At 38.0% G+C, this 12,402-nt stretch overlaps 1 protein-coding gene across 5 annotated transcripts in view; it reads left to right on the top strand.

The window, feature by feature from the left end:
* The window catches only part of SMC3 (structural maintenance of chromosomes 3), a 173,779-nt gene extending 163,451 nt beyond the window's left edge, over positions 1-10,328 (top strand). For 3 of the 5 annotated variants that reach the window (XM_071681294.1, XM_071681293.1, XM_071681292.1), the window contains exons 19-21: positions 2,063-2,231; positions 4,963-5,154; positions 9,117-10,328. In XM_071681294.1, coding sequence (XP_071537395.1) covers positions 2,063-2,231; positions 4,963-5,154; positions 9,117-9,329 — 574 coding nt within the window. In that variant the 3' untranslated portion in view covers positions 9,330-10,328. The remainder of the gene's footprint in view (positions 1-2,062; positions 2,232-4,962; positions 5,155-9,116) is intronic. The other 2 variants (XM_071681295.1, XM_071681296.1) reach the window with 2 other exon arrangements.
* The last annotated feature ends 2,074 nt before the right edge of the window (positions 10,329-12,402 follow it).

The following is a 12,402-nucleotide window of genomic DNA, read 5'->3' as shown; positions in this document are numbered from 1 at the left end:
CCTCGTTCCCTCCACCTCTGACACATATATCCTCTTTGTCAATCTTTCCTCACTCATTCTCTCCATATGACCAAACCATTTCAAAACACCCTTTTCTGCTCTCTCAACCACATGCTTTTTTATTACCTCACATCTCTCTTACCCTTTCATTACTTACTCGATCAAACCACCTCACACCACATATTGTTCTCAAGCATCTCATTTCCAGCACAACCACCCTCCTCGCACAACTCTATCCATAGCCCACTCCTCGCAACCATATAACATTGTTGGAACCAATATTCCTTCAAACATTCCCATTTTTGCTTTCCAAGATAACGTTTTCAACTTCCACACATTTTTCAACGCTCTGAGAACTTTTGCCCCCTCCCCCACCCTATGATTCACTTCCGCTTTCATGGTTCCATCTGCTGCCAAACCCACTCCCAGATATCTAAAACACTTCACTTCCTCCAATTTTTCTCCATTCAAACTTACCTCCCAATTGACTTGTCCCTCAACCTTGCTCATATTCACATTTACTCTCATCTTTCTTTATTCACACACTTTACCAAACTCAGTCACCTACTGACTCACTTCCCAAGCTCTCTCATCCACAACAGACTGCATACTTGCCCCTCATTCCAAAACTCTTGCATTCACCTCCCTAACAACCCCATCCATAAACAAATTAAACAACCATGGAGACATCACGACCCTTACCGCAAACCAACATTCACTGAGAACCAGTCACTTTCTTCTCTTCCTACTCGTACACATGCCTTTCATCCTCAATAAAAACTTTTCACTGCTTCTAACAACTTGCCTCCCACACCATATATTCTTAATACCTTCTACAGAGCATATTCTTATGTTTGCTAATACTTGCTCTTCTCAACTCTCATTTGCCCTTAATTTCAGCATCTGGTTTATCCTCTTGACCTGCTGACAACTTGCTTCCCACACCATATATTTTAAATACCTTCCACAAAGCATGTTCTTATGTTTGCGAATACTTGCCCATCTCAACTCTCATTTGCCCTTAATTTCAGCATCTGTTTTATCCTCTTGACCTACTCTCTCTCTCTCTCTCTCTCTCTCTCTCTCTCTCTCTCTCTCTCTCTCTCTCTCTCTCTCTCCCTCCCTCTCTCTCTCTCCCTCCCTCTCTCTCTCTCTCTCCCTCCCTCTCTCTCTCTCTCTCCCCCTCTCTCTCTCTCTCTCTCTCTCTCTCTCTCTCTCTCTCTCTCTCTCTCTCTCTCTCTCTCTCTCTCTCTCTCTCTCTCTCTCTCTCTCTCTCTCTCTCTCTCTCTCTCTCTGTCCCTCTGCCCCCCCCCTCTCTCTCTCTCTCTCTCTCTCTCTCTCTCTCTCTCTCTCTCTGTCCCCCCCCTCTCTCTCTCTCTCTCTCTCTCTCTCTCTTCCCCCCTCTCTCCCCCCCTTCTCTCTCTCTCTCTCTCTCTCTCTCTCTCTCTCTCTCTCTCTCTCTCTCACACACACACACACACTAGCAACTGAACTTCATCATCCTACTACTTATTACGCTCTCATCTGCCTACCTCCTACTTTGTGCATGCTTCTTCACCCACACATGCCAGCACTATTTCCCCAAATACCTCCCATTCCTCAACCTCTATACTAGATTCATTTAATCACACAATTTGCTCAACCTCTCATAGTCTATCTTTTCACATGGGACTCTTTTCCAAGTGTGCTTTACTATCAAAACATCTTTTCTTTCTTTTCTTCTTCTTCCTACTTCATCTTTATTCATCTTCCTACTTTTTTTTTTTTACTAGTCCTTTTTCAGCTCTACTTGAACAAGCTATTCCCCATTTCATTTTCATTTACACTTGGAACCTGTGCCCCCAATGGTATATACTCTCATCTGTTGCACAATAAGTGATAGATAGAACAGAAGTAGTAAAAAGGGAAAAAGTGAATAATAGGTCATATAGAACAAAAGTAGTCAAAGGGAAAATGAGGTAGAGAATGAAATATCCATTCAAGAAAATCCGTATGGCCTATGTATGTAAAATGCTTTAGGAAAAGGGTTTATCACAGTGCTATTTCATTTATTTTATTACAGGTATGACAAGATCAAAGAGTTGATGAATGTCTTGGAACACCGTAAATATGAGGCTATCCAGTTTACTTTCAAACAGGTATCTAAGTATTTCAGTGAAGTATTTAAGAAGCTAGCACCACAGGGACATGCTCAACTGGTCATGAAATCTGATAAAGATGATGAAAGTGAGGTGAGTACTAAGAGTCATTGTTTTAACCATCATCCTGGTTGTTAACATATGTATGTGCTTAAGTTTTAAAAGATTTTTCTTTGCTCTTTCCCATATTAGTGTTAGTGCCCTGAAAAATTGAAGAAAAGGCCTCCTCTCGCATCCAGTCTGTAGCAATCTTGTCTAATGCACCGAGACCACAGCCCCCTATTCACAGCCTTGCCTCACAAACCCCCCCTATATTTACCCTAGGTGCTTCATATGCCCTGGTTCAGTCCATAGACTGCATGCCACTCCTAGTATACCTTATCACTTTAGTTCACTCTATTCTGCGTACACCATTCACCCTCCTGCATGATCAGGCCCCCAAGCACTCACAGTCTTATTCAGTACACTCTTTTATCTCCAACTCAGTAAGCCCCTTCTTTTCTCCTCCACTTTTGCCACTTATATCCTATTTGACAACCTCTCCTCGCTCATTCTCTCCATATCAGCATGTACACTTAAGATCTCTCAGTCATACTCTTACTATCATATGTATCTTGACCCCATAATTACTTTCACATGTGCACACTCACACACACACACACACACACACACACACACACACACACACACACACACACACACACACACACACACACACTTACATATATCAGCTGCTGTCTATACCTTGTATATGTATTTCATCATTGAGATTACTATACCTCCAGATATACCCATTTTCACCTTCCCAGATATTTACCTCTCTTTCCACACACTCCTCAGTGCTCCCAAAACTTTTGCCCCCTCCACCCACCCTATGACTCACCTCAGCTTCTATTGTTCCATTCTCAGCCTTGTCCACACTGGTTTCTGAAAAAACCTTCACTTCTTACAACTTTTCTCCATATGAACTCATGACCCAGCTAACCTGTATGCATTGCTAATAACCTTGCCTTTATCCACCTTCACCTAGAGCCACTACACACACACACACACACACACCCCTACACCTCAAACTGTCAATAAAAACTTCTCTGCTTAAAGCCGATTTCCTTCCACACCATATATTCGTAACATCTTCCGCAAAGCATCTCTATCAATCCTGTTATATGCTTTCTCCAGATGTGTAAATTTCACATTCAAATTATGTTTCATAAAGTATTACTCACACACATTCAAAACAAACACCAGATCCACACATCCTGTGTTAGCCCTGAAACCATGTTCCTCCTTAATCTAATGATCTGTGCGTGCCACCACCCTCTCAATCAACAAACATCCATACAACTTTCCAGTTACACTCAGCAAACTTTTACCTTTTTAGTTTGAACACTCATCTTTGTTTCCCTTGCCTTTGTGTGGTGGCAATATATGGGCATTCCACTAATCCTCAGGTACCTCACTTGATCTATACACTCTGAAAGTCCTAGCTAACTAATCAACAATAGTCACATTCTTTCCAAAGAAATTAAACTGCAACTCAACCACTCCAGTTGCCTTGCCACATTTTATCTTGCACAAGGCTTTTACCCTACTACATATGTTGCCCAGTCATTAAACGCATTCAGCAATCCTTCACATTTAGATTTTGCTCTATCTCCTTTTACCCTCATCTCTGACAGTTACCACTTTCCCTTTTGCTGCTGCTACTCTCTCCCCCTCTTCTCTTATGAACTCATTTGTGTTATTGTTTTTCTTTAACTCCTTCCAAAATATTTGCTTATTCTCCCCAAAGTTTGTTTACATTTGCTCACCACAACTCTCATTTGCCCTCTTTATCAACCCCTGCACCTTCCTCTTGACCTCCTGCTGCTTTCTCTTGTACATCATTCAGTCACTGCCACTCCATCCCCATAAGTAATGCCCACTCATACATTTATTTTCTCTGTCAATATTAATGTAACTTCATCATCACACACACACACACACACACACACACACACACACACACACACACACACACACACACACACAATTTCCTACCCATTCCTACTTACCCATCTCCCATCTTCTGCATACAACACAATTCTCTTGCATCAGGCAGTACTGCTTCCTTAAACATCTCCCATTCCTCACTCACTCCCTTAGCTTCATTTACTTTTGCCTCTTACCATTCTACATTCATTCTTTCTTGGTACCTCCTCACTCAAAGCCCTCATCCCAAAACCTTGAAAAAATTTTCATTATCGTCTCACAAGGTAATGATTACACATCCCACAGGCCGCACCTCGCAGCACATTCATATCCAAGAGTCTCTTATGTTGCATGCTTGTCAAAATGTTCATAATCAAGTAAAGTTCACTTATAGTTCCCCACAAGCTATGCACCATTTCTATTTGCATCAGTGAATATCCTATACCTTAAACTGCCATATTATTTGCTTGTGCATTGCATTATACCCATTTTCTTGCATCAGAACTGCTGACACACTCACTCAGCTGCTTCCAAGACAGTTTCCTTTCCTTGTCACCCTTCTTGTGGCCAGATGCATGAGCACTAATAATCACTTACCTCTCGTTAGCCACTTTCATTTTCACCCAAGTCAGTTTGGAGCTTACTTCCTTGCTCTTTTATTCATATTTTTACAATTCCTTCTCCCGCAAGAGATATGATGGTAAGATTCTTTCTTTCATTTCCCAAGGGATAAGGGAGAAAATATTAAGGTACTTTATTATTACCCTGATTAACCTCTTAAACTTATCCTGAAATTGTTTATATCTTATGAAGATTTCACGATTTTGATTTTGATTTATGCATTCTGTTACAGCAGGAAGAACAGGGAACAGTTGACAACTTTTCTGGAGTTGGTATTCGTGTATCCTTCACGGGAAGAAATGCTGAAATGAGAGAAATGAACCAGCTTTCAGGAGGACAGAAATCCCTTGTAGCTCTGGCTCTTATCTTTGCTATTCAAAAATGTGACCCAGCTCCATTTTACCTCTTTGATGAAATTGATCAAGTAAGTTTTGACATTAAGGTACACCCTGATACATGGATAGCAATGCAGTGGTAAGTAGAGACATAAATTTTATCACAGGATTTAGTTGAGCAAAGCAGGTGAAATTATGCTGTTCTAAGTCCATAGTAATTTTATTTTAGTTCAGGAGGATCCTTCCTTTTTAATTAGGGTAGAGGGCTAATGATTTTTATACCATCTGTGGTTTGCAGTATGGACTTACTACTTGGTTTCTGTCAACCAATTTTTCTGCTTTTGTGCTCTAACTCTTTCTATCAACGGCAACACAAATTTCAGTGTAAAAGTTTCTTTAAAATTTTCTTGTACTTGCCATTTCCCACATTCTTCTGAATTCAGTCACCAACTAATGAAGTTTTCTCCCTCTCTTTAAGCTTCCACCAGCACAGTATAATCAGTAAACAACAACCATCTCACTTCCCAAGCCCCTATATCCCCTACTGACTGTACGCTTGGCCCGCTCTAAGTCTCGCATTTATGTCCTCACCACCATCCACAAATTGAACAGCCATGGAGACATCACTCACTTGTGCCACAGACCACACATCAGTAAGAGACCCTCAGTCTCCTGTCTTGCCACTTGTACACACAGCTTGCACTCTTGATTAAGACCTCTGCAAGACATCTGTCATCCCTATCGTGTGCTTTCTCTAGATCGATGAATGCTACATATAAATCTGTTTCTGTAAATATTTTTGTCACATTCTTTAAAGGAAACACTGATCCACGTATCTGTTTCCCCCTTCACTGATTTTCCCATTTGTTCTCTTTTTTTTTTTCTTTGCACACTACAAACCTCTCTCCAAAAAAATTTTGTTCTCCCTAAAGTTTACTGATACTTCCTTACCTGAACTGTCATTGTCCGATAGCTCTCTTCTCTACCATTTATAAAACCTCACTCTCCATCCCAAGTCTAATGCTCTGTACATGCCTTCTCCCTCTCTATCACTACTGTCCCATACAACTTACCAGGGACACTCAACAAGCTTATGCCTGTGTAAGTTTAACACTTTCCTTTATCCCCTGTACCTTTATTCATTGACACTATGCATGCATTGTGCCAGTCCTAAGGCGAAATCTTAAATTACCAACCAACAACACAATCATTCCTTGTCAGAAATTCAGATGTAATACCATTCACTCCAGCCACCTTGCCATATTTGATCTTATGTAAGACTTTCATCACCACTTCTCTCTTCATAAAACCACTCTCTATGACTTATTTTGCATACTTCCTGACCCAGATACCTTACATCTACCACAGTATCATGGAACACATTCAACATTCCTTCAAAATTCTTATTTATCACTACCTGTTACCACATATCTGTGTCCCCCTTCACTGATGTTCCCATTTGTTCTTTTGTTTTTTGCACACTATGAACCTCTCTCCAAAAAATGTTCTTATTCTGCCAAAAGCTTACTGATACTTTCTTTCCTGAACTCTTATTGTCCTATTTTTCAATCCCTACCCCTTCCTCTTGACCTTCTGCTGCTTTCTCTTAAATCTTCCCCAGTCATTTGCATTCCTTCCATGTAAGTACTTCCTATACAGCTCTCTCACTTTTTTATCATATGCAGCTTCAATTCTTCATCCCACCATTCATTATCCTTTCTAATCTGCATACCTCCCTTTTTACACATGCCACTTGCATCCATTGCACATGCCTGCTGTGCATCCCATATTGTCTCGTATTCCTCACTCACTCCCCTTGCTTCTTTTACTCTCACCTTTTGCCGTTCTACATGCAGTCTCTCTTAGTATTTCTTTACACAAGTCTTTTCCAAACTCCCTTACTCTCACCATTGTCTTCTCACCCATAATATTTCCTCTTTTCCAAAAACTTTTATAAATCATTAGAAACTCTTAAATTTTCACCCTTTCCTGCCTCAAAAAGGTAATGATCATACACTCCATAAGCTGCCCTCTCTGCTCATTCACTCTTACCAATAAGTATGTAATCCAGTGATGTCCATTGACCATCTTTCTTATGTACATATACTTGAGTATGTCTCTTATTAAACTAAACCAGGTATTCTAAATCACCAGTCCTTTTTTGGCACCCAACTCAGCAAACTGTCCACTATTTTCATTCACTTTACTAAATACCCCGTCCCCTCATTTATGCCCTCATCTGGCACATTACTCACCTTCGTATTTGAATCACCTGAGACTAGTACTTTGCCTCTTGCATCAAAACTGTAGACACACACACTTAGCTACACCCAAAATTCTTACCTTTCTTGATCTTCTCATGGCCAGGGGCATAAACACTGAAAAACACCCATCTCTTGCCATCCACTTTCATTTTTATCCACAGTACTTCTGTACCCTTTTTCACACACAATCACAATATATGCTTCAGCAGTAATGCTACTCTTTCCCTAGCTCTTAACATCTCGCTAGCCTCTGATTTTACTCTTAAGATGCTTCCATACCATTCTTTCCCTCTCACCTTGAGCTTTGTTTCACTCAGAGCCAGAACATCCAGGTTTAATATCTGTTGATGGTTTATGATTGTGGTGATAGAAAGTAAACAAAATTGTCTTTACATGACAAATGTATGAGAATGGTCCATTAATTGTAAGCAGAGTAATCATTTGATGAAAGAAAACATTGATTTTGCATTACAAATGACATTGTCTTTGGGTTATGAAACTGAAATTGAAAATTGCATATGTTTGTGATAGCTTTGAAAGCAAGCAGCCCACTGACCAGTATTGCATCTGTAACATTAGAATTGTTTGCATATATCATGCACTTATATCCTTCAGTGTTCTTTAGCACATGAACATTGTTCTCTGTTTAAAGCAAGTAGGATGGGCTAGAAATTAATTGACTTGCTTGCATATATACATCAATATCTGCCTTAGATTGTGTCATTTGTGCTTCGTCTGTACAGTAGTGAAAGACTGTGCTTTGTCTGTACAGTAGTGAAAGACATATATTTTGGTCCTGGTATGCTGTTGAACTGAGGAGGGGGTACTTTATCATAACCTATAGTTACCCACTGTATGTCTTCCATAATTCTAACATCATCATCTATAGTTTCATTATCTCGTTTGCGATTGCTATCACTCTGTTGAACTACTGTCACCATCAGTCTCCAATGTAAAGTCATCTCTGCGAGATACCGCATCACTTGTAATATCAGTATTATCCCCTGTATTGAAGTCTCAGTCCTCTGAACTGCAATTCTCCTGGGTTGCCATACTAATCTAAGACATTTTTGTTTGTAATGAGAGACGCGTACATATCCACTCACTGTATTCATTAATATAAACATTCTCAAGGCTTATGTTTGTAAAATTTGCTCTGAAAATAATACTGTTGAGCAAAGTGAGTGACTCCATAATGTGAGACACTGCTTACACTTTCACCCTCTGACTGTTGATTATGCACTCATTTATAAAGAAGCTTAAGTCACACTCTTTTCCCATAGGTAGATGATTTGGTAGATGATTCAAATGCCCAGCCATTGATAGGACATCCTTCCTGGTGGTGTCATATGTCTCTATAGAAACCACTCATACATCACTGTGGTTCACAGTCTCATTGAGGCCTTTTTGGGGTCTTAGGGGTTCTACTGGTACAGCTCATATTTGGACCCCATGGGCATTAAGGGTTAGATCTGATGTTTAATGTAGGTTCTTCATTTTAAATGTGCTCACTCAACCAGTCTTTATGAAGAACTATCTGAAACAGAGCCTTTGAGGGGAGATCTTTGCTTGAATACTATTATTAAGGTTTGCCGTCAATAAACACTTTAGAAATAAAGCATTGTATAATTGTAGTGAGCATAAGATTCATTGGCCCCATGTTTACAAAGATATTGTTATATTTTTGTTTTTCATCCCTAATGTTGGTTTTCATTACGTAAGAATAATGACTAATGTTTTTAGTTGCATGTGTAGTAATTTGTTGAAGACTTCTTTGTATTTTTCAGGCTCTTGATGCTCAGCATAGAAAGGCAGTAGCTGATATGATCCATGAGCTGAGTAAAGATGCCCAGTTTATCACGACCACTTTTAGACCAGAGTTATTAGAACATGCTAACAAATTTTATGGTGTTAAGTTCAGAAATAAAGTTTCTCATGTGGAGTGTGTTTCTAGAGAAGAAGCATATGACTTTGTTGAAGATGATCAAACTCATGGTTAGGGTTTTTATAATATGATTTTGAATAATTGTACTTTTGTAAGAAATTTTAAAAAATTACCCTGCTTCCTAGTGTATATTCCCTTGTGATATCCAGAATATATATATTTTTAGGGACAGTTTTCACAAGGAAGTATTTAATAAAACTGAAGACATGTACAGACAGATTGTATGTGAATGAGTGATGAATATGAATCTGTGATGTGAATAGATTTAAATGAAAGTGTGATAGGGCCTGTAAATATCTTATTTTGGCACAAGTGTTATTTACTTGCATTTGGAAAACAAATATTATCTTTGTACAAAAGAATTTTTCCCAGAAAAAGAAGAATTGAGCTTATTTTTGATGTGCATAAATGGAACGGGACCTGAGGTACCATAATTTTACTAAAAAAGAAAGCACTTTTATGTTCAGATGTTTTAATTAAAGTATTTTATTTGTTCATGGAAATTTTCTTGGTTTGCAGTCGCTGTTTGCCTTTAAGTTTCCCCCAGTTGAAAATCTCAAAATGATAAGCTTCATAAGTATCACATTTTACTTTTTAGCTGTCATATTTACTTGGATTTTTCCAAGAAAGGATTAAGTTTTTAAATCCCAAATTTTCCCCTTTAAGTTTTTGTCATAATCTGTGAACACAAGGCTTTTTTTTTAATGTCAGGTTTCCATCTTATATATTTTCTTTTCTTGTGATGTCCAGTTTGTCGAAAAATTCTATGCAATGAATATTTAAGAATTTTTTTTCCCCCCAAAAAAATATTTTGTTTAGGTGTTTTAATTTGCATTGGATACTTTACTTTCGAAAAATAATTTTCTTTTTAATTAAAAAGTTCTTTGGAGTTTAATTATTGAACAATTTGTGTCACTTTCTTAAGTTGCAAATTTCCAAGTGATAAAAGTTCTTCATCTCTACAGTTTGCTTTATTTTTGTAGGCAAACTCACAAAATTCTGATGTATAAAAAAGTGCTATTTTTTATTTCTTTTTTAATAAAGGATCAGATATTTAAGTGTGTCATTATCCGAAGACATTTCTTTTATTAGTATTGAACAGAAGCTCTTATAAAGATTCTGTCGTTCATTGATTATAAAGAAGTGGAAGAAAGCGTGACTGTAAGAAATTCTTGAAGTTGATAAAGGCTAGAGTATTTAAAACTAGTACTATAATAATGTATGAATAGTTTTAGGATTTGTTGAATGGCAAAGATGTAATGAGTTTTTTTAGCAAGGTAATAGTAGGAATAGACAAAGAAGATGCCCCATTTTCCATCTTTCATTCCCAGGCTGTCATGTATAATGCACCAAAACCACATCTCTCAGTCCACAACCAGGTCCCACAGATCTTTCTATGATTTTTCTTAACTGCTTCATATTCCTAAGATCAGTCTAATGACAGTATGTTTACCCCTTTATAACATTTCTCCATTTCACTCTATCCCATGCAGGCCTTCCATTCTCATGTTTGTTTAGGTCCCGTGCTCCTGAAATTTGTTTCACTATTGCAAAAATTAACTGTCCGAAAGATCCCAAAGCTTTTAGACCTGTAGTATTGACATCTAACATTATGAAATGTTTAGAAAGTATATTGAAAAACTACATCTGTCAAAGAACAAATAATTTAAAAGACAATATGCAGTTTGCTTATTGCTATAATAAGAGTGTACAGGATGCAACACTTACATTATTAAATGAAGTTAACGAGCACTTAGATAAGACAAAATCACAAATTAGAGCACTGTTCATTGATTTTAGTTCAGCATTTAACACAATGCAACCTCATATTTTGCTTAGTAAAATGTTACAAATGAGTGCAAATTGAAACATCTTAAAATGGATTTTTAGCTTTTTAACGCAGAGACCTCAATATACCAATGTAAATAATGTCGTCTAATGTGGTAGTTACCAACACAGGAGCCCCCCAAGGTTGTGTATTGTCCCCTGTTCTCTTTACCTTGTACACAGATGATTGTAGGAGTGGAACTGATGACTGTACTATTATAAAATATGCCGACGATACAGTTATCCTAGGAAAAGTTGTCAATGATAATTATGAACCCCATTTAACTCAAAAAATTTGTTGACTGGAGTAAACAAAATTTTTTTGAGCTTAATGTTAAGAAAACTAAGGAGATGATATTCAATTTCGGAACTAAAACTAAACATGTACCCAACTTATTAACAATTGAGGAAGAACACATTCAAAGAGTAAACCAGTACAAATACTTGGGACTTATGATTGATGACCAGTTGAAAGGTAGTGTTAATACGGATATGGTGTCAAGGAAATGTAACCAAAGACTACACTTTGTACGTATATTGCGCAACCTAAATGTAGATAAAGTGATCATGAACTTATGTTACAAATCAATATTAGAATCAGTTCTAAATTTTTCAGTGACTGCCTGGTATGGGAAACTTACTTGTAAAGATAAAAATAAGTTGGGAAGAATTGTTAAAAAGGCAGGAAAATTAGATGTGGCGACCACATCGCTAGATAAGCTTTATCAGACAGGTGTAATGAAACAAATAGATAGGATTGTGAAAGATGTAACCCATCCGCTATACAATTGTTACTTTTTTAAAATTAGGAAGAAGGTTAGCTTTGCCCATGCAGCGCACTGATAGATACAGAAAGTCTTGTACCTAAAAGCATCCTCCTTTTCAATCATTTGTCATCACAATAGGAAAGTAAAATATTAAAGTGTTTCCTTTAATATTTTATTGCTTTATTGATTTTATTATTCTGTTAATGTAGAAACACTAGGGAGCTCTCAAAGCCAAGAAGAATTTAATTTTGTAATTTTTTTTTTTTTCTTGCTTTGTCGCTGTCTCCCGCGTTTGCGAAGTAGCGCAAGGAAACAGACGAAAGAAATGGCCCAACCCACCCCCATACACATGTATATACATACGTCCACACACGCAAATATACATACCTACACAGCTTTCCATGGTTTACCCCAGTCGCTTCACATGCCTTGATTCACTCCACTGACAGCACGTCAACCCCGGTATACCACATCGCTCCAATTCACTCTATTCCTTGCCCTTCTTTCACCCTCCTGCATGTTCAGGCCCCGATC

The sequence above is a fragment of the Panulirus ornatus genome, chromosome 32 (assembly GCF_036320965.1).
Source record: "Panulirus ornatus isolate Po-2019 chromosome 32, ASM3632096v1, whole genome shotgun sequence".
Lineage (NCBI taxonomy): Eukaryota > Metazoa > Arthropoda > Malacostraca > Decapoda > Palinuridae > Panulirus > Panulirus ornatus.
Note: the sequence above shows the minus strand (reverse complement) of the source record. Positions and strands in the feature narration are given on the sequence as shown.